The 23,727-nt window shown below is 34.8% G+C and overlaps 1 protein-coding gene across 1 annotated transcript in view; it reads right to left on the bottom strand.

Annotated features, from left to right (window-relative positions):
• MAN2A1 (mannosidase alpha class 2A member 1) overlaps window positions 1-23,727 on the bottom strand; it is a 200,723-nt gene that overhangs the window by 72,384 nt on the left and 104,612 nt on the right. Inside the window, exons 10-12 of the mRNA XM_027869175.1 lie at window positions 19,284-19,469; window positions 11,933-12,047; window positions 9,827-9,894 (exon numbers count right to left, since the gene is read on the bottom strand). Of these exons, the coding sequence (XP_027724976.1) occupies window positions 9,827-9,894; window positions 11,933-12,047; window positions 19,284-19,469 (369 nt within the window). The remainder of the gene's footprint in view (window positions 1-9,826; window positions 9,895-11,932; window positions 12,048-19,283; window positions 19,470-23,727) is intronic.

The following is a 23,727-nucleotide window of genomic DNA, read 5'->3' as shown; positions in this document are numbered from 1 at the left end:
ATTGGAAAATTCTTTTTGTATAAGATATGATTTTAGCTTGGATTTCAAGGAAACCAGGAGATAAAGATAAGGAGGGGGAGCATTCCAGGCATGTGAGACAGCCATATAAAATGCCCAGAACTTATAAACCAACATCTCACATCATCTACCAAAGTAAGGTCAAAATGGTTACATGATTTAGAGAGATAAAGGGTGATATCATAAGTAAATTAGGGGAACATGGAATAGTTTACCTGTCAGATTTATGAATATAGAAAGAATTTATGATCAAACGAGGCAGAAAGTATTACAGGATGTAAAATGGATAATTTTGATTATATGAAATTTTAAAATTTTTGCACAAACAAAACCAATGCAGTCAAATAAAAAGGAAAGCAGGAAACTGGAGGGAAATTTTTACGAGTTTCTCTGATAAAGGCTTAATTTCTCAAATATATAGAGAAGTGAGTCAAATCTATAATAAGGGTCATTCTCCAAATATGAACAGGCAGTTTTCAGAAGAAATCAAAGCTCTCAATAGTCATGTGAAAAAAATCCTCTAAGACACTACTGATTAAAGAAATGAAAATTAAAACTCTGAGGTACAACTTCATGTCCATTAGATTGGCTAACATTTATAGAAAAATAACATGACAAAAAAGGAAAATGAAAAATGTTGGAGGTGATGTGGGAAAGGTGATGTGGGAAAATAGGGACAGTAATGCAGGAACTGTGAATTGATCCAACCAGTCTGGAAAGCAATTTGGAACCATGCCCAAAGGGCTATAAAACTGTGCACACCCTTTTATTGGCAACACCACTATTAGGTCTGTATCCCAGAGAAATAAAAGGAAAAGGGCCTACAGCTAGATCTAGCTTTCCATAAATGCCCATTACATTCAACTCCCCAGCAGCCTGCCTTCTGCAATGTTGCTGCCACACCTTCCCCTGCCTCTTTTTGTATATCCAATTCTTAACCCAGTGCCAATCACAAAATAAGCGCTCAATAAACATTTAATGACTGACTGAAAGGCTACAGGAGTTATTTTGTCTTCATTGATTATCACTTGATCAGAGTACACCACATATTCCTCTTTTCACCTTCTCGCTCCCCTTTCATGTGCCTTTCCATTCTGCAGTATAGTACAACACACACACACACACACACACACACACACACACAATATACCCACCTCGTAGATGGGGTATAGTGAGATTTAGTCTGTGCTGTTTCAAATCTATTCCTCCACCATCAGTTTTTTTACTTAAGTTTCACTTTTGCCTGTGTTTCCTTCTATCTTTTCAGGAAGAAAATCTAAATGATTCGTCTGTTGTTATCTTGTTTTAAACCCCACAAGTTGATCTATCTTTCTAGATTATTTTGCTCTTTTTTTCTGGGATATTTCATTACCTATGTCTTCCACAACTGCTGTATTTGTTAACCTTTCTTATGTTTCTCTTGTTATGTTAGCATGTATGTTAGCAAAGCAAAGCAATTGGTTCAGGTCCAGTTTTTTTCATTGAATATCTTTTCATTAATGGTTAGGCTCCATTATCTGGGTATGTCATCTTGGATTTCAACCTTGGACTATTTTGCTCTTCCAAACACATTGTTCCAATAATCTTAAAGTTTTTGGAGGGTGCAGAATAGTTTCATGTTAATTCAAATGTCCTTTCCTTTACATTTGAAGGTCTTTCTCCTGGACTTTTATAAAATTTGTTGTTTGTTAATGGAACTGTAGATGTCAACACCATGTGTCCTGGAGTTTGCAGGGTTTTTTGTTTTTTCCTCTTTACTTCTACACTGGATGTATGGATTCTTTTGATTGACATTTGTTTTTTGTGTTCAGAAGTTCTGGAGAGTTTTCTTCTTTCCTTTCACTAGGACATTCAGGTTTGGAGATTTTTCCAGTTCTTCTGGGAGCCCTATAATTCTTTTTTTTTTTAAACTTACTTACTTTTAGTTTTCAACATTCATTTCCATAAGATTTTGAGGTCCTAATTTTCTCCCCATCTCACCCCTCCCCCCACCACAAGATGGCATGCATTCTCAATACTCCTTCCCCTAATCTGCTCTCCCTTCTATTCCCCCCCTTCTCTTATCCCCTTCCCCTTCTATTTTCCTGTAGGGCAGCATAGATTTCTATATCCCATTTCCAGTATTTCTTATTTCCCAGTTACATGTGAAAATAATTTTTTTTAAACGTGTTTATAAAACTTTGGGTTCCAAATTTTGTCCCTCCCCCCCTCCTCACACACCCTCACTGAAAAGGCAAGCAACTCAATACAGGTTATATGTATGTAGCCATGTAAAACACTTCCATAGTAGTCATGTTGTGAAAAATTAAGTATATTTCCGTTCACTCTATCACGCCCCCCCCATTTATTCTATTCTCTCATTCGACCCTGTCCCTCCTCAGAACTGTTTGCTTCTGATAACCCCCTGCCCCGATTTGCCCTCCCCTCTATTATCTCCCTGTTCTCTTGTCCCTTTCATGTCCCCATTTTCCTGTAGGGTAAGATAGATTTCCATACCAAATTGAATGTGTATGTTATTCTCTCCTTAAGCCAAATCCTATAAGAATAAGATTCATTCATTCCCTCTCACCTTCTCCCATTTCCTCTCCGCTTTAAGAGCCTTTTCTTTCCTGTTTTTTATGAGACAATTTACCCCATTCTGCCTCTCCCTTTCTCCTTCTCCCAGTATAACCCTCTCTCACTTCTTAATTTTATTCTCCAGATATCACCCCTTCATCTTCAACTCACCCTGTGCCCCATATCTATCTATCTATATCTATATATGTATGCATACAATTTTTTCCCTCCATCTAGCTGAATAATGCCAAAGGTCTCATGAGTTACAAATATCATCTTTCCATGCAGGAATGTAAACAGTTCAACTTTAATAAGTCTCTTATGATTTCTCTTTTCTGTTTACCTCTTCCATGTTTCACTTGAGTCTTGTATTTGAAAGTCAAATTTTATATTCAGCTCTGGTCTTTTCATCAAGAATGCTTGAAAGTCCCCTATTTCACTGAATGACCATTTTTTACTCTGAAGGATTATGCTCAGTTTTGCTGAGCAGGTGATTCTTGGTTGTAATCCTATCTCCTTTGCTCTCCAGAATATTATATTCCATGCCCTGCAGTCCCTTAATGTAGAAACTGCTAAATCTTGTGTTATCCTGATTGTGTTTCCACAATACTTGAATTGTTTCTTTCTGGCTGCTTGCAATATTTTCTCCTTGACCTGGGAACTCTGGAATTTGGCTACAATATTCCTAGGAGTTTTCTTTTGGGGATCTCTTTCAGGAGGTGATGTCTGAATTCTTTCAATTTCTATTTTGTCCTCTGATTCTAAAATATCAGGGAAGTTTTCTTTGATAATTTCTTGAAAGATGATGTCTAGGCTCTTTTTTTGATCATGGCTTTCAGATAGTCCAATAATTTTTAAATTCTCTCTCCTGGTTCTATTTTCCAGGTCAGTTGTTTTTCCAATGAGATATTTCACATTCTCTTCTATTTTTTTCATTTGTTTTACAGTGTCTTGATTTCTCATAAAGTCACTAGCTTCCAATTGCTCTATTCTAATTTTTAAGCAAGTATTTTCTTCAGTGATCTTTTGGACTTCCTTTTCCATTTGGCCAATTTTGCTTTTTAGGGCACTCTTCTCCTCATTGGCTTTTTGGACCTCTTTTGCCATTTGGGTTAGGCTATTTTTTAAGGTGTTATTTTCTTCAGTATTTTTTTGGGTCTCCTTTAGCAAGCTGTTGATTTGTTTTTCACAATTTTCTTGCATCACTCTCATTTTTCTTCCCAGTTTTTCCTCTACTTCTCTTACTTGTTTCTCAAAATCCTTTTTGAGCTCTTCCATGGCCTGGGACTGATTCATATTTTTCTTGGAGCTTTTGGATATAGGAGCTTTGACTTTGTTGTCTTCTTCTGGTAGTACGGTCTGACTTTTTTTGTGCCTTTGTTTGCTCATGATCCCAGCCAATTACTTGAGTTATAAACTCTTTGTTAAGGTAGAGGTCTGCTTTCCAGTGTGGAGAATGTACTGTCCCAAGCTTCAGGGGTTTTGTGCAGCTGTTTTCAGAGACACTTCTAGGGACCTGTAAATTTTCAGTTCTTCCAAGGTGGTATGATCAAGGGAGAGGTGTTTACTCCTTTCCTGGTCAGTGCTTTGGTCTATGAGTGACCACAAGCACTCTTTTCTGCCTTGGAACTGTGAGGAAGATTTTCTCTCTACCACCGTAAGCTCCACCACACCAGCACTCCTCCTCGCCCCAGGACCACCACTCAGAACTGTGACCCAGATCCAAGCACAGGCAAAGCAAGAGATTCCTGCCTCAACACCAGCAAAGAGATCCCTGCAATCCCCCTCTGATCAGCCCCCTGATTCCCCCTCAGTCTATGGGTCGGAAGTTCTGGAAGCAGCCACTGCCCCAGGGCCACACTCAGGGACTGGGGCTGGGACTGAACTTTTCTCACTATAGTCACAGACTTTTCCCACTGACCATCTAAGTTGTCTTTGGCATTCGGGGGTTGAGAGGTCTGGAAACTGTCACAGCCACCCATAATTCAGTCCTCTAAGGCCTGCTCCAGGTTCACTGTGGCTTGTGCACCCACACCGAACTGCATTCCTCTTCCAGCCTGGTGCAATATACCTTTCTGATCAACCATCCAGGTTGTCTTGGGCTGGAAATTTGTTTCACTCCATCTTTTTGTGGGTTCTGGTGCTTTAGAATTTGTTTAGAACCATTTTTTATAGGTATTTGGAGGGGTTTGGGGGAAGGCTCAAGCAAGTCACTGATTTTACTCTGCCATCTTGGCTCCGCCCCACCCCCGCCCTCAAAGTCCAAGCCCTATAATTCTTAAATTATCTTTATGCATCCTGTCTACAAGATCAGTATGCTCTATTTGTACTGGGATGGTTTTCTTTTAACTTTTTTTTTTTGCCTTTCTTCTTCTAGTTGTTCTTTCCTTTCTTTGTGAAATTTGCCACAATCTGAAGTTTTGCTTTGTCTTTTTTGCCACAATTTATGAACTAAAGTTTTTCTATTCTGCAAATTACTTTTGCTGTTCACAGACTACACACTGGGCTTAAGAAATGATGGGGTGATAGTTTAAAAGAAACATGGAAAGATTTTGTACGAACTGATGCAATGTGAAGTAAGGAGAACAAGATGTACAAAGACAGCAATAATGTAAAGTCAAAGAATTTTGAAATATTTAGGAACTCTGATCAGCATAATGACCAACAAAAAATCCAAAGGATTAATGAAACATGCTACTAATACCCTCTTGATAGACAGGTGAAAGACCAAGAGTATTAAATAACACAATTTTTTTCTTTGGACATGTACGATACAGAATTTTTTTTTTTTTACTATACATATTTGTAGCAGGGTTTTGTTTTTCTTTTTTTTCTCTCAATGGGGGAGATGGAGATTAGGAAAGAAGGTAAAATTTTGCTGAAAATTTTAATTAAAAACATTAAAAATGATTTAAAATAAAAAATAGTTAGGAAAGAAGTTTCAGTATTAGGAATGATGTTATGTCAAAGGTGGTACTTCAACCGACTCCTGAAGGAAGTGAGGGATTCAAAGAAATACTGATGAAGACATCTTATATTCTAGGTAAAGGGGATAGCAAGTGCAAAGAGTACAGAGATGACTATGATAATGATGATATTAATAGCAACAATAATAGCTAGCATTTATATAGTGCTATCAGATTTGAAAAGAGCCGTACATGTGTTTTCTCATTTGAGATGGAACGTTGTTTATGAGGAAAAAAGAGAATCAAATTTGGACAGACTATGTAGAGCATGGGAAGGAATAATATATATAATGATGCTGGAAATTTAAGTTGAGGCCAGGTTGTGAATAGTTTTAAAAGCCAAACACAAGAATTTATATTTTACACTAGAGACAATGTAGAGCCATTGAAGCTTACTGAGTAAGAGGATAAGATTGTGTTTAAGGAAAATCTTTTCAGAAGCTTATATGGTGACATGTGGTTTCTCTGATAGAATACAAGCTCCTTGAAGTCAGTATCTGTTTCTTTTTTCCAGTATCCTTAGTAAGAAGCACAGTGCCTGACATATAAGGGTGTTATATTATATTATATTATTATATTAAAGGGTGGTTCATTTATTGGTCTGTGCTTTAAGAATATCAATTGGCAGTTCTATGGAGAAGAACAAGGAAAGCGAAAAACAGTTCCAGCTCTCAAGGATCTCACAGTATAATGGGAAAGAAAACAATTATACAAAAACATCATGTACACAGGATAAATTGGGGTAACATCAGAGGGAAGGCACTAAGATTATGGAAGATTAAAAAAGGCTTTCCACAGAAGTTAGCCAAGTTAAACCTGAAAGAAGGCAAAGAAGCAAAGACAAAGAGGGAGAGAGTCAGTGAAAATACCTAGAATTGGGAGATGGAATGTTTTGTGTGAGGAACAGAAAGGAGGTCAGTACAGTCTAAGACTAGAAAGGTAAAAGGTTATGAGAAGGTTATATGAAGGGCTTTAAAAAGCCATATAAAGGACTTGATATTTAATCTTGGAGGTAATAGGGAGCCAATGGAGTCTAATAAATAAAGGGGTGATTTGGCCAAGCAAGATCTTTTGCAAAATTAATTTCACAGCTAAGTGGAAGACATATTGAAGTAGGGAGAGACTTGAGGCAGGGAGATCAAATAGAAGGCTACTGAAACAGTACAGGCATGAGGTGACAAGGACCTCCACCAGAATGGTGGTAGTATCAGAAGAGGGAAGGGATGTTTTGAAACAAGAGGTGTTTCAATGGTAGAGTAATTGGACTTGGAAACTGATTGCATATGGAGGGTGTGAGTAAGATATCAAAGATGACACTTAGGTTATGAGGCTGAGTGATGAGGAGGATGATGATGCCTTTAAGAGTAGTAAGAAAATTAAGAAGAAGAAAAAGTTGGGGGACAGGAGGGACAGGGAATAAAATCGAATTCAGTTTCATACATATTAAATTCAAGATGTCTTTGAGGCATATAGCTAGGGATGTCAAATAGGTAGCTGGAAATTTGAGACTGTAGGTCAGGCGACAAATTAGGGCTGAAATTTCAGAGTTCATGAAAATAGAAGTGGGTAATCACTTATGGGTAATGGCAAGATGAAGGGCATGACCATCTCTGGAGGCAGCTGAGATTAGATGATAGAAGCAGATAATGGGAAATTAATTAAGTTGGTGAACTGAGAGGTTAGGGTATTTGAGGGAGTATCAATATGTATGCTGCAGTCTCCTAGTGGATGGCAGGAATGAGGGAAGAAATGAAGACTGTGAACCAGGAACTGAAGTCACTGAAGAAGGAAGGACAGTGTCCTACAGGCTAACAGATAGCTGGGTGACAAATATAGAAAGAATAAACCTTACAGGAAAAGAGGTTACTGAGTGACAGTAGAACAGGGAGAGACAGCAATGAAGAAAAAGAAATGGATAGAGTGCAACTAATGCTGAAAAGCATTTCCAGCTGAAAAGCACCAGAAACATAGTACAGGATAGCAAGAAAAATGTCTAGGTTCTAAATACAGTTCTAGAAGTTGACTGCATAGCAATGATAAATTAAATTATGAGAAATGAAGAAATTACTGAGAGGTTACAAAGAGAAAGAAGAAGATATTTGTAGGTTTCTAGACTAATATGGTCAATGTCTAGATATAATAGTTGACAGAAAGTAATGACACTAGCAAAGTTAAGTTCACCATCATTCAAAATGTAAAATTCATTGCTTTTGGCTAATAATTTACAAATCAAATGTTAAATGCATAGTGTACTTAAAATAAAGATAATCCCCTCTCCATATACTCGTCAAGAGAAAGAAAAACAAAGAAAGACACATTAAATTCATGAGTACAAATAATAATTAGCAGTATCTTTTAAAAAAAATTCATCCTTGATTCTGTAATAAATCAGACATTTCTCTACCCTTTGCTTACTTCTTAGAAAGATGATCTGACAATATAACACAGCATTCAAATTGAAGAAATGATCAATTTAGATAATTACATGCATCTTTATAAGAACCTTATTTTAAAACAAATATATGAGCACTTTATGTATGTGAAGTTCTCTTGTATAAAAAACAAATATCAAGAAGGGCAAAATATCTGTGACACTGATAATACAATAAGTAGAATAAATTAGGAATACCTGACAATCTCACATCAGAAATGGTCACAATTCATTCCAAGCAGAAAAAAATGGTAAAATAGAAAGTAGTTAGAACTGTAGATATATCTGCCAATTTTAAAGTAAAGATAACTATTTGAACATTAAATGTCTAAAAACACACACAAGAAGTCATACTTTATTAACAGAATCATTAATTTCCATTCTGATCACATATCAATATTCTTCAATATCAAAGTTCAAAAATATGAGAAACCTTTCCTCACCCGTAAACCTACCTCTCTCCTACCTGCCCACTTCTATGCCAAAAGTAAGGCTAGGCTATTTGGAGATGCTACAGGTAAGAACCTGGAGAGAAGCTCAAACTCACATACCATACTATTGTTACAATAAAAAACTGCTGAAAGATAAGTAGCAGGAAAAAGGATAACACGTAGAGGTAAGCCTATTAGCAATAAATGTTTAAAATAACAGGCAATGGGAATAAACATTTTTTACAGAATGAAAAAAGAATATCAGAATATTATCCAAAAAAAGCCTTTTAAAACTATACAAACTCTCACATTTAAATAATATACAATTAGGTTGGGCCCCATATTCCCACTCCTTCATTTTCATGAACACTAACCTTTCTCATTGAAAGCTCTGTAGACCTAGCATGCTAAGGCATGGCAACACTGCTGATACCAATATATATGTCAGCAAATACAAAGTCACTTTGTCTATACATTCTGAGCTTCTAGTATGCCTCAAATTTTATTCTAGTCCACTTAATAAAGTTAGTCTGTCATTCAAATAAACAAAGTTTTAAAATTTAATTCATTTGAAATCAATAGTGCTCAGAATGAAATTACTAACTACATCATTTTTCAGCTTACCCTACAATTTGCATAATGTAACTGAACATCTGTACTTATGGCATTAAAAATCATTCTATGAAAAAAGTTTAAACTGATGAAATCAACTGATAATGAATTAGAGAAAGTTTAACCAGAATAAGGGGGAAAATCCTAAAGAAAAGATAAATAAAAATACAAATATTCAGTTACTCATCATTTTTCCAAATTACATTGTTAACTAACTACATTTTATTTCTGCCAAACATTATATTCTCCCTCTCCATCATTCACTCTATTTCACATCAGTAATTTTAAGGGAAGCTGATAACATCGTTAGTACAAAGGAGAAAAAAAGTGCCTAACAAGTACTATACACTAAAACTCACCTTTAGGTAAACTCAGTTACTAAAAGACTTTCATTTAGTTAATGAACTTCTGTTGGTTAAAAAAAACAAAAAAACTACTTTGCACACTGATTAAAAACAAATGATATTTGTAAAATATATTAAACAGGTTATTCAAAAGGTATGACATGACAATGACCAATACTACAACTAAAATTAAGATTTTCTTCTTAAAACAAAGATATGCCACCATTATCCTCCATTTACATACTGAATACAATACTGCTTCTACTGCTTTCAAATTTAGTACAGCTGTTATGAATTTTTGGCCTAAAAAAGTAGCAAAATGCCCATTCCTATTTTTTAATGGATAATTCTATTTTGAGAAAATGAAAAATTGGCACCAAACATACAGTAGTGAAATAATATCATGTGTAACAAATGAGATACATTAAAAATTAGTAATAACAGGCTATGCAAAAATTATATATTTACCTTGGCTGCATACTCAGCTTTATGACAGTTTTTCGTGGCAGACTATCTTGTGATTGTTGTTCACTCTCCTATAAGGAAAAACAAGATACTTGATACTACTTTCAAAATTCACACTTCAGAAATGGCTGTTGTAACTGTGGTGAAGAATTTCTAACTGTAAATTGATACAATACAAAATTCTCCATTCATGTCAAGTCTTAGCAAAATTCATGTTTAATTATTACGTAAGACCAAAACATATGCAATTAAAAATAGAAAACAAATGGAGCTAGAAGTTTTTAACAAAGAATATCAAGTGAAAATTAAAAATCATTTTTTTATATCATTCAAAGAAAGATAATTATATAGGAAGAGCAGAAAGAGAACTGAGGGGGTAGCTAGGTGGTGAGTGAATAGAGAACCAACCCTGGAGTCAGAAGGACCTGTGTTCAAATTTGACCTCAGACACTTGACACTTACTAGCTGTGTGACCCTGGGCAAGTCACTTAACCCCAAATACCTTGCCAAAAAGAGAGAGAGAGAGAGAGAGAGAACTGGACATCTTTCAAACCAAGATGACTTGGTGAATCCCACCTCTAACTCGTAGCATGCAGCCTGGCAACTAATATTTTAAGATTCACACAATAGGCTGACTTGCTTTGCTAGGAAAAATTTCTTTACAGGGAGTTTCCTATACTAGTAAAATCACAAGTCCAGTCCTCATCCCTACCCCAACATATATGTATGATAGTCAATACTTTTTGTAACACTCAGGCATTCATTACCTCAGTGTGTCCTCAATTTATCATAAAAAGAGACACTGAGTCAATGATGATGAGGACAATGGCTAACATTTGTATAATACCTAGTATGAGCCACTGCTGAGTGCTTTATAAGGATGATTTAATCCTCACAAAAACCCTAGGAAATAGAAGCTATTATTATCCCCATTTTACAGATGAGGAAGCTGAAGCAAGCGAGCTTAAGTGACTTGCCCAGGGTCACAATAGTATTAAGTGTCTAAGGTAAAATTTAAATTAAGATATTCCTAACTTCAGGTCCAGGTGCATTATCCACCTAGCTGCCCCAGATATTTAAGAACCAGTAAGTAAAATTTTTAAAGAAGCCCAAGTTCCTGAAGCAAATATAAATAACAAATTCAAATGTACCTATGAAATTAAAATATCTATCATCTGGTAACAGACACAAAAATTCAAAAGCTTTAATTAAAAGTTATTAGTGCCAACAACAAAAGTGTAATAGAATTCTATTAAATAAATTTGCTAATTTTTCTTTCCTGTAGTAGATATTAGCTCTATTTAATGATAAGTCAAGAGAGCTAAGAGCTTATAAGGTCCAGAAAGGTTTTGTCTGAATTGAGAAAACTAATTAAGATCATCCAGAACAAAGTTGCAGCAACAACACATTCTGGAGGAAATAGGAGATGAGAGTGTAAGTGTCAACCCATCTCTGATCTGAGCTAAGAAAAAATGGGAACTAGTTCAAATGTAATGTCTGCCTATCAAAATCATAAAAACAAATTTTGAAAACTAACAATACTAAAACTAGCTAGAATTTATATAGTACCTACAATGTATCAAACTCTATAGTAATCTATGTCCCAACCAGTAATTTCTAATAGTTTCATCATTTCTGTTCATTATATATTACTCAAGTTAGATGTGCCATAGCATTTCCATTTGAATTATCACAAAATTATTATTATAAATGGTTTCAGACATGTAAGTTTAGATTTGTTGTTTAGCTGTGACCATTCGTGACTCCATATGGGGATTTTGTGGCAAAGATACTACAGTGGTTTGCCATTTCCTTCTCCAGAGGCAAAAACAAGCTAAGTGACTTGCCCAGGGTCATACGTATTTGAAATCAAGTCTTCCTGACTCCAGGCCCAGTGCTTTATCTACTGAGGCACCTAGCTGCTTGGAAGGAAAGATTTACCTATCTGCAAATGGACAACTCATGAATCACAGTATATGCCATTTAGTGGATAACAGGTAATGAGATAATTACATTTAAATGTCTCTCTTAATTATTCTTTCACACCAAACAAGATTATAGCTATATGTTTCAAAAAAAGAATGAAAATACCGAATCAGATAAACTAACCATCTGTAGGAAGGGGATGGATGGGTTAAAGCTGTAGGCATCTTTGTCCTTCAGAATGAGAATATGAGCAGAATCTCTGATTATCGTCTTCAAGTTCATTATGGAATGGAAAAGTCTGTGAAAAGAAAATTACTGTTTTGAGAACTAACTCAAATACCAAGAAAATCATTTTTTGTTTATTACTATAAAGAGTAAACTTCAGGTTTATCACATATATACAGATGTATATATACGCACACATACACACGCATGCGTATGTGTGTGTATGTGTATAAAATCAATGAAGAAAAAATTTTTAGATCTCAAAAAATTCTTTTCCAGAACTCCATCTTTAGGAGAACAAGGAGTAACAATAAAAAAAAAGCTTAAAAAATTATCTTAATTTTTAAAAAAACTTCTAATAATAATAAAAACTTTCTTCTATATTTCTCTACAATGAAAAATAATGTTCAGAATGACCATCATGATTCACCGTAAGATCCTCTATCAAAATATCATTATAAAATTTACTAACAGAAGCAGAATGTGAAAATTTAGCAATATTTTCAACAAAGAATGAGGTAAAAAAGGAAGGGGGGATTTCTGACTATCCTTCACAAGTCTATAGGTCAGCTGATGATAAGTCATTTTTGTTATATAGCCATAATCATTTGCCTGGAGAATTAATATTTCTAAAATTATTATATTCATAAGGCTTACTGTGAAATAAATTTGACAAATTAAAACACTACCATATCTATTTAAACCTTTGAATCAAATGACTAGAACTGTGTAGACATCTTGATCATGTTTATACCAGTGAACTCCTAGCCACCAAAATTAATTCTTTCCTCTTATAGATTATCATCAGGTTTTTTTTTTCAATGCAGGAAAACACTGTTCTTTGAAAGTTTTTTACTCTATTTACAAAAAGCTATGTTTCCTATAAAGAATTAAATATCTAGAGAACTGAGCAACCAAAAATATTCGTAGGATAATAAAAATGTTCTTGTTAGGGAAAAGTAACTCGTAACCCAACTAAAGTTTTCATTCTACACACCTGAGTATTCACTCCAATAAGAAAAAGTACTCTCATTTGACAGACAGAAATGTGTATAGCTCAGTTAGGCAGAAAAAAATTGGACCAAAAACTTGGAAACTAGAAGCATTGATGAGATCACATCTATTAAACTGGCTAATATGACAAAAGGAAAATGACCAATGTTGGAGGAGATGTGGAAAACAGACACTAATGCATTGTTGATGGAGTTGTGGTCTGATCCAACCATCCCAGAGAAAAATCTGGAACTATGTCCAGAGGGTTATAAAACTGTTCTTACTCTCTGAATACCACTACTAAATCTGTATCCCAAAGAGACTGAAAAAGAAAAGAAAAAAGGGAAAAGGGCCTATATGTATAAAAATATTTACAGCAGTTTTTTTACTGGTAACAAAGAACCAGAAAGGGAAGGGATACCCATCAATTGAGGAATGGTTGAACAAGTTGTGGTATATGACTATGATGGAACACTACTAGGCTATAAGAAATGATGAGGAGGATGCCTTCAGAAAAACCTGGGAAAACTTACATGAACTGATGCAAATTGAAGTGAGCAAAATAAGGAGAACAGTGTACATAGTAACATAAATACTTGATGAACAACTGTGAATTATGTAGCTATTCTCTGCCAAGATAATTCCAAAAGTCTCATGACAAACCTCCAGAAAAAGAGCTGACAGAGTCTGAATGTGGATTGAAGCATACTTTTTTTTACTTTATTTTTCTTGTCTTTTTTTTAACTTGAGGTTTTTTTTTTCCCACAACATGACTAATATGGAAATATTTTCATGACTGCACATATGTAAAATATAGAGGACAAGAGAATTTGGAACTCAAAATTAAAAAAAAAAAAACAAATGTAAAAAATGTCCTTTACATGTAATTGGAAAAATAAAATAAATTCTGTTACTATTTTTCTACCTCAGTAAAATAATTTTTTGGTAATTTAACTGGGTGGCCTTGAATATAAACAAGTTGTGATACATGATCATGATGGAATACTACTGTGCTATAAGAAATGAGCTTGATGGTTTTAGAAAAACATGAAATAATGAAGAGCAAAATGAGCAGAACCAAGAGAACACATATACAGTATGTACAGTGTTACATACACAGTAACAGCAATAGTTTTAAGAAATTTTATTGACTAAGTCATTTTGATAGAATACCCAAATGCACTATAAAGGAACTATGAAGGAAGATGCTATCTGCATCCAGAGAAAGAACTGATAAATATTAGTATTTATAGTATGGCTTCACACATATATACATATTTGTGTCTAATGGTAGCCATCTGTAGGGTGGGGGTAGGGAGGACAGGTGAGGAAACAAAGTTACATGATGACTTTATTATATATTTAAAAGGTTTTCCTTTTTGTTATGGAAGCTGTGCATAACACATTATCAGTTTTATGTGCCATCCTATTTTTTCTATTCTGCTACATTATGGAAATACTTGTTTTAAGTTCAGAATTTAAAATTTAAGAACAACAAAATATTTTAAAAAGAAAAATAAAGTAGGCTTTTATACTTGAACTTAAAAAAATCCAAAGAAATGTGTAAAATACACAGATACCCCTTATTCTTATTGTAAATGTACAATTTTCTCATCCAGTGAATCCACAAAAATTTAAGTACGGTTTATTTTAAAAGAAGCATGGAAATTACTGCTGTTCAACAGTTCTAGTCTTTATATTCAATGCAAACTATTAATACTGCAACTAGATCAAATATATACAAAAACATCATGGTTACAAAGCACTTAGCCTTATTTCATTTTCATAACAATAACCCCATCAGGTGGGCAATGTAAATAGTATTACCCCAACTTTACTGATGCAAAAACTTGGACTTCAAGAGTATAATATCGTATATGGAAGACTGGTCATAAAATGGAGGACTTGTCTTGTGTCCTGTGGCTGCCAATAACTATGTTTCTGAACAAGTCATTTCTCTAGATTTTAGTTTCTTCATCTGTAGGAGGGGGCTGAACTGAATGACTTAAGTCATATATGCTATAATTCTAGAAATTAATCTTTAGATGCTGTTTGATGATTCCCTCCCCCCTTATACCATGATGCCTCTAACCATCTTTTCTCTAATATGAAGGAATTTCCAAAATAAAACTCATTAGATCTGCTCCTCTGCCTGTCTACTTTTCAATTCCACAACAACCTCTTGGTTACTCTTCAAGCTTACAACTCTGCTCCACTCCAATCTTTTCTTAACATCTTATTTTCACATAAATCGTGTAATTCTCCTACTTAGAAGCCTAGAAGGGTTCTACATAAGCTCTAATGTAAAATCATATGCTTTAAGATTGTTGCATATTGACTTAGAAAACCACTTTTTTTTTTTTTTTTAAGGCAACTGGGGTTAAGTGGGGTTAAGTGCCCAGGGTCACACAGCTACTAAGTGTGTCAAGTGTTTGGTCTGAGACTGGATTTGAACTCAGGTCCTCCTGTTTTCAGGGCTGGTGCTCTATCCACAGAAAACCACAAATTAACATTATCTATTTTGTTCTGTTTTTATTTCTTTTTTAAACATTTGCCAATTTCATTTTAATCTGGTTCCAACCACACTTTGGAGTTTCGCCCACCACTATAACAAGTTAACTGCTTTAAGACCTTATAACAAATGAAGAGCGCTACGCTTTTGGATTGGAAAAAGGCAATCCATTTAACATTGCTTTTAGAACATTAGATTGTTGATATGGAAAAAAAAACTTATTTTTACTAAGTGTGCATGGAAAAATTTCTAACTTCCTCAAATAGTAGACTCTAAACTGCTCAACACTGCATTAGTTCAACAAATTTAATAAAATCAGGATGTTACAGGTGGAATAGGTTTTATGAGAATTCAGTTCAACTCTACATAAAATCGGTAAGGAAACTGAGACACAGAAAAAATAAAATTACTTGAACAAAGTCAGACAGCTAGTTAATGGAAGAACCATGACTAAAAGTAGGGTCCCATTTATTAATTCTTCTCCCAGCTGGGAGATCCTATAATAGCAAACTCCTACATTAACTTCCTTTCTTTCATCTTTTTACGAGTATTTATAGTCCCATTTTCTTGCTCTTAACTTTGAATATTCTTCCATTCTACTTTCAAAGTTATGCCTGAAAAGAGTATTGGTATTACATTTACTTTTTAAATAATATCAAGAAGGAAAAAATTTTGCTAATAATTCATAAGTGGGCAAATAAAAAGGGGAAAAATAACACTACTAAAATTTACTTATTTAAGCTAGTATTTAAATGTGTTGATTTGACTGTTTCTACCAATACCTACATAGAGAAATTTAACTCCTTTTAAGAACACTATCTTCAACTTATCTTGAACAATTTCTAATTAGAGATGTTTTCAAAACTTCTTTTTATACAATTTTGGCTAATGAGCTGGTTTTTCAAGACTTTTCAATTAAGTGTTTTGAAAATATCTCATCAACCTATTAAGACAGAAAAAGATAAGTTCACTTAAATCTGGGTTTGGGGGAAGCAGTAACATAATACGATAGAAAGATCACTGGTCTGGTAAACAAAAGATCTTCTTTCAAGTCCTGGTTCCATTATGGTTCGGAAAATCCCAAACTCTCTAAGACTCAATTTCCTCATTTGTAAAATGGCAATAATAATACTTACACCACATACCTCAAAAGTTCTTGTAAAGATCAAATTACAGATGAAGCATGATAAAGTAGGTATGGAGTCAAAGGGTCTGGTTTTGAATTCTGACTCTGCTACTTGTGCATGTGAAACCCTTAGTTAGGCAAAGTCATTTAACCTTTCTGGGACTCAAGTTTCCCCATTTACAAAATAAGGGATATAAAATTAACTCTCAAAGTTGATCCCAGTTCTACCCTTAAAGACTCCTTATGTCAACTACAAAAGATCAATTAATTTGACCAGGTACTCAGTCCACAGCTGGGGAAGACTACACTATCATGTCTTAGCAAACATTTCTCCATAGAAAAAAATGTTACCTGGTGGCCACACTTCTATAACTAGTCTCTTTAAATTTAGTAATGTTGGTCTTCAGATGATATACACACAGCCTATATCACTTGGCTTATACTGAAAGCTTCCTTAGATTGATATAGCTTGCCAGATGGTTTACCATATTGAGCCATCTCCATGTCACAATCAGAGACGAGAGAATGTCAGCAGATACCACGGCAATAAGGACTATTATTTCTTTCCAGTCATCTGGACATACCAATTGACTATGTTTTTGTAACAAGGACCTTATGCAATTTTCACCATCAAATTACTATACTAATTAGAACATTTTATCAAAATGTTTTAATGCAATTAAGATTTCCTCTCAAAATAGGTGTATAAACCATAGACATAAAAACACACCCATAAATTGAGGAATGGCTGAACTGTGGAATATGAAAGCAACAAAATTTTATTGTGCCATATTAAATGAGAAATAAGACAGATTCAGAGAAACATGGACAGATTTGTATGAACTAATGCTGAATGAAGTGAAGAGAACAAGAGCAGTTCATTCAAGGACCATAATGTGAGGGGAAACAATTCTGAATTTTGGCTCAAGTAGCAGCCAGCCATCACTTCCAAAGACTGATGAGGAAATCTATCTTCCACAAGCTGGCAGAGAAGGGATGGGTTAGAGGTAAAGAACTATACATGTATTCTCAGGGTGAATATCTTAATTTGTTTTGCTTGACTACAAATATTTGTTCCAAGAGAGTGCTTAGACATGAGGGAAGGTGGGGAACATGAATAAAGAATTTTTAAAATTGCAGATGGCAGGGGAAAAATGGAGGAAGGGTATTTAAAAAAAGAACAATTTAATACCTGGTAATTTACATATGTGTAAAGAAAATCTACAACAAGGAATGTGACAAAGTTTGTGGTTTCTTACATGGTTCTCTTCCCTATTCTTTGTGTCTTGAAATGCTTGTGATTGTTAATGATTGCAGAATTTGTTTTTTAAGAGAGATCATGGCAATCCAAATTATCAGAAGTCCTTCTAAAAGTGAAGTCAAACAAATATGTGAATGAGATTCATAATTAGCATTTGTTATGATTGGAAAAGTGATTGTGGTAAATTTTTATAAAACAGAGGTGCAGTTTCACATACTTAATGCATACTGAACAAAGGGGCACATTTTACAATCAATGTGCACGCATATTTATATATTAATTTTACAACTTTTAATTATGTTAATAGTAATATACCAAAGACTTAAGAGTTAGAAGGGATCTTACAGGACAATTTACAGAATAACTAGTTCAAATTTCCTCTCGATGCCTGACAACTGTTTATCCTGAATATCTGTAAACTTCAAATGAGATGGGAAGTTCAGTACCTCTGAAGGCAGAGCACTTGACTTTTTGAAAAGTCCTTTGAAAAGCTTATCATATATTTAACCGTAATCGTTTCCCTTATAACTTACATCTACTGGTCTTAATTTCATTTTTTTAAGTAGGAAACAAGTCTACTATTTCTTCAATGTGACAGTCTTTCAAAGACAGTTAGTGTAGTATACAATAGAAAGAGCACTCAATTTAGAAATAGAGAAGACGAAATCCCGTCTCTGTTACTTACTGCTTTATGACACTGGACAAGTCACTTTACTGCTCAAGGTCTCAGCTTCCTATCTATAAAATTAGGGAGTCGGACTACAATGACCTCCAAGATTCCTTCTAACTCTAAATGTATGATCTAAGAAATATTTGAAGAAAACTATTACATCTCCATTCTCAGGCTAAAATGTCTTCTCTCAGGGCTAAAGATTTCTAATTCCTCTGACCACTCCTTATTTGATATATATCTTTCACCATTCTGATCACCTTCTTCTGTATATACTTTATTTTGTTAACATGCCTTTCAATATGACATCAAGAATGGAACAATTCCACTAGCTGACCAAAATAGGCACTTCCCTCAATATCTGCTTTTATAATACATTATTTACAGATTATTTATTTGATGATTAAGTCCTCAGTTAGAAACTACTTCCCCCTCCTCTGCAATAGCATCATTGCTATATATGACCTGTTTTTATAACAAAACAGTTTCTGGCAAAACATTACATTTAAAAATGGTTTATATCAACACTTTCACTATGTTTCATAAGAAAGGCTTTGCACATTGCCAAGGGTTTTGCAAAAAAAACAAAAAACAAGAAATACCATTTGGGGCAGTATGATCAACGCAACTTAACATGTATAGGAAACTGTATTAAAACTAAAACACAGAAATAAAAAATTGAAATTAACATATATATATATATATATATATATATAGGAAAAAAATAACCTTTAAAAACTACATTACCTAGTGCCGTAATCCACAACCACCCAATCTTTAGCAGTTCCTGTAATGGCATCATGATGTTGAAAAAGTCCAAGATTCCTTCTGGCTTCTGTCAGTAATTGATAATATGATGACGAAGGGAACAAACTTGTCTTCTTATATTTCTGAGCTTGTATTCGTGCAAAAGAATAAAGAATCTCAGCAGCCCTAATAGTACAAAAATATCAACATAAAACACATTATGAAATAGATAATATATTTGCATTTTATAAAGATTTGTAAAATAAAACACTGAAGTATAATGGAAAGCACTGGATTTAGAATTAGAGGATCTAGTTTCAAATCCTGTCTTGGGATTAATGACTTATGTTTCCTTGAGCAAATCATTTTATCTCTATAGACCATAATTTGCCTACCTACATAAATGAAGGGGTTAAATTAAACTCTACAAATCCCCTTCAGCTCTAAATTTTATAATTCTATGATTCTATGACTTCATTAGAAAAAAATCTCAATGATAGCAAATTAATTCTTCAATACAGTAACTTGATGACACATGGGATTCCTGCTGATTTAAGTCTTTTCTTTATATATTTTTCTCCCCTGGTGATTTCATCCACTACAATAGATTTAATTATCACCTCTACAAAATAACACCCAAATCTATATATCCAGATAAAATTTCTCTCCTGTGCTCTACCTTTGATTTGCCATCTGGTTGCTATAAATTTATATGGAGAAGTCTCATTCAAAACTCACCAGTTCTAAAACATGGGGGACCAGGGCAGGGTGGGGAGCAGAGAGAAAGGATGGAAGGAGGAGAGAATGAAAGGTGGGAGAAGGGGGGGTGAGGGGTGAGGGAGGGAAGGAGGAAAGGAGGGAGAGAAAGAGAGAGACAGAGAGAGACAGAAAAGAATCTCTTGTTAAGAAAAGGGCCTGACCCCATTTCACACCCTTGCTCAGAACTCTTAAGCAACTTCCTAAAGTCTCTAGAATAAAATCTTCATGTCAGAATTTTTGAGCCATTTACCATGTAACTTTCATTTACTTTTCTATTGTTATTTCATATTACTTCCTAACACTCTGTACTACTGACTTTTCTCAAAACTTAACATTAGTGGTTCCCTTTTTTAAGAATTCATTCTTCCTAATTTTTTTAAAAAATTCTTTACATACAAAAAAAAAGTGAGCATTTCCAAATATGCAGAACACAAAAAAGAGGATTGTGTATGAAATTGTGAAACTCCATGTCACAATGTTGTGGGTTATTATTTATCACTTATTAATATTGTCTGAACTTAGGTTTATGTGGTTAGAAAATTGTTTAATCAAAAAGCTTATAGTAGAGGTCAGACACTGACCTCAGAGACGCTACAGGGAAGTCAGGTGGTTATAAGGAATGCTTAGATGCCACCAAGTACTTGTTTTGCCGCCCCCCCAAAGCTTATATCTTGGGTTCCTCAAATTACACTGATTTACCTGTTGATATACATCTCAAACTGCTTTTTTCTTGGAGACTACCTATTGCCTACATGAAGCCAATTACGCAAATATCATTATGGCCTTATCTGAACTCTATAGAATGTAACCAAACATTTAGGGAAGGAGCCACCCCTTCTCTCCAGCTCTCTCTAGTAATGACCTAATAAATTTCTTTCTAAAACTATTTCAGATTTTGGGATTTGTTCTTGTGAACAATACTGCTTTAAGGGGCAGGTAGGTGGCGCGGTGGATAAAGCATCAGCCCTGAAGTCAGGAGAACCTGAGTTCAAATGCGGCCTCAGACCAAACACTTGACACTTACTAACTGTGTGACCCTGGGCAAGTCGCTTAACCCCAATTGCCAAAAAAATAAAAAATAAAATAAAATAAAATAATGCTTTAAGAAAAATAGTAAGTTATAAATTACACATTACTTTCAAAACGATCCTGGGCTGAGCTTTTTTCTAAACTTCAACTATTCTATGCATTTAAAAAAAAACAAAACACTTCAATGGCCTAATTTAAAAAAACATAATTCCCTCCATGTTCCCTTATCCTTATCTCCCATTAAAAACCAAGAGGGCAGGAGGAAGAAAAAAAAAAACTCGTTACAAGGAAATATAGCCAAACAAAATTAAAACCACACTCTGTCCAAACATGTATGTCTCTTTCTGCATCTGGTGTCCATTACCTCTTTGTCAGGAGGTAGCTAACACACCTCATCAGAAATCCTACAGAAACATGCTAGAGTCATTACCCTGACCAGAGTTTTAAAGTCTTTCAAAGTTGATTTTCTTCTAAATGTTGCAGTCCTTCCATACATTTTTCACCTAGTTCTGCTTATTTCACTCTATGTAAATTTGAATAGGGCTTGTTGATTTCCTATGAAACTGTTCACAGTATCTTACAAAACAGTATTTTACTGCATTCATATACCATTAAATTTATTCAGCCATTTCCCAATTGATTGGCCCCTTCTTTTTTCCTTTCAATCTCTGCTTCAGAATTAGGAATTTTCTTTTACTTTGCAACAATTTCCTCCCTGGTTTTATGTTCTCTTCTAATCTTCCTCCCTTTCCCCACTTATTTCCCTGTTGAGGATGAGATTATTTTTACATCAAACTGTTTGTGTCTATGTGCTTTTAATCTCCTTTAGTTTATTTTAGGTAAGTGAGGATAACCTTATGCCATTTCTCCTGCTCCTTCCCCAAGTTTATTTACTCTTCTCATAAGTTTCAGTTCTTATTTCTATACCAGTTTCTGTTTTCCTCTCTCTTCTCTTTCACCTCTTTAAACTCTCAGAACATAACTGATCCACCCTCAGGACCTCTGTTTTTTTTTTAACTCCTTAAATATGCTTAACAGACATTAAGGTAAGGTGGAGCCATGATAGTAGAATAGAGGTGGCACAACAGCCAAGCTGTCCCAACATTCCTTCCATAAAACTTTAAAGTAATACCTCAAATAGAATGCGAGAGTGGCACAGCCAAAAAAAAAAAAAAAGGATTAAAGTGAGATATTTTTCAAGCCCAAGACAATTTAAGAGGTCAGAAGGAGAAATCTGTGACATTGGGATGGGGGTTGGTCTGGTGTGTATGCAGCAGCAATGTCAGTAACTCTCAGCCCAGAGATGGTAAGGAGATTGGAAAACTGGTCAGAAAGATATTACAGGGGACCCCTCTGCTAGCACTGGACACAGGACTGGGAGTTATTTTGTGCATCTCCACTGCTCATATCCAGTTCTGGATCACAGTTTCAAGGAAGAAAGTAGACCTTTTGGTCACAAGAGAGGAGGTGCCCTGGTTCAAAGAAAGAGGAATGCTTAGCACTTGCAGCTACAAAGCAGTAGGGCCTTTCCTGGGTGAAGACCAGAGGAGAAGAGCAGTAAACACAACTCTCCCAGGCTCATACAACCTTGGAAGCACTGAAATTTTAGAGACACCCAGAACTATGTATAAAGAGAACTACATGAAAAAATCTATAGTTTGGGAATCCCACCCCCACTCCCAGAAAAGCAGAACCTAACTTTAACATAAAGATCAAAATCAAGCAACAGGCTGGAAAAATGAGCAAACAACAACAAAAAAAGAACCTGACCTGCTATGGTGACAGGGAAGACTGATATGAACTGACGCAAAGCGAAGCGAGCTGAACCATGAGATCATTGCACACAATAAGAGCAATATTATAACAGTGATCAACTGTGAAAGGCATAGCTATTCTGATCAATACAATGATCCAAGACAATTACAAAGGACTCATTATCAAAAACATTATAGACCACCAGAAAGAACTGATCGACTCTGAGTGCAGATTGAAGTATATATTTTTTCTCTTCAGTTTTCTTTTCTTTCTTTTTCTTGGGGGAGAGAGAAGGGGCAACATGCCTTACATAGAAATGTTTTGCATGACTTCATATGTATATTTGATATCATATTGCTTGCCTTCTCAATGGGTGGGACAGAGGAAGGGAAAGAATCTGGAACTCAAAATTTTAAAAAATGAATGTTAAAAGACATTAAGCTTCTAAAGGGACATTTGTTTCTTCTCGCTATTAAAAGTCTTAGCACTATATCATCATACAGTCCCTTCCTGTGGGGAATATACTTCTTTAAGTTTTTCTAATTCCTTATTTCTATATTTCCAAGTTGCTACTCTGCTTTGACCTTTACATCAAAAATGCCTGAACATTCTCAATTCCATTAAAGATCCATTTTTCTCCCTGTAGGATTAAATTCAGTGTCGCAGGTTTAAATTATTTTTTCTAAGTCTCTTTCACTTGTATATTAGAATATATTCCATGATGTCTCACATAAAAGTTCCCAGACCCAACGTGACTATAATCCCTTAGTACTTTAACTCCTCTTTCCTGGATGCTTGGAGACTATTTTTTCTTTTGATTTGGAAGCTCTTGATTTTATCTATGATGTTCCTGGGACTTTTCATTTTCATTCAGCAGATGATCAGGGGATCCTTTCGATGT

Source organism: Vombatus ursinus, unplaced genomic scaffold (assembly GCF_900497805.2).
Source record: "Vombatus ursinus unplaced genomic scaffold, bare-nosed wombat genome assembly UNPS02014792.1, whole genome shotgun sequence".
In the NCBI taxonomy this organism is placed as follows: domain Eukaryota; kingdom Metazoa; phylum Chordata; class Mammalia; order Diprotodontia; family Vombatidae; genus Vombatus; species Vombatus ursinus.
The sequence above is the reverse complement of the archived record's forward strand: the minus strand, read 5'-3'. Positions and strand labels throughout refer to the sequence as shown.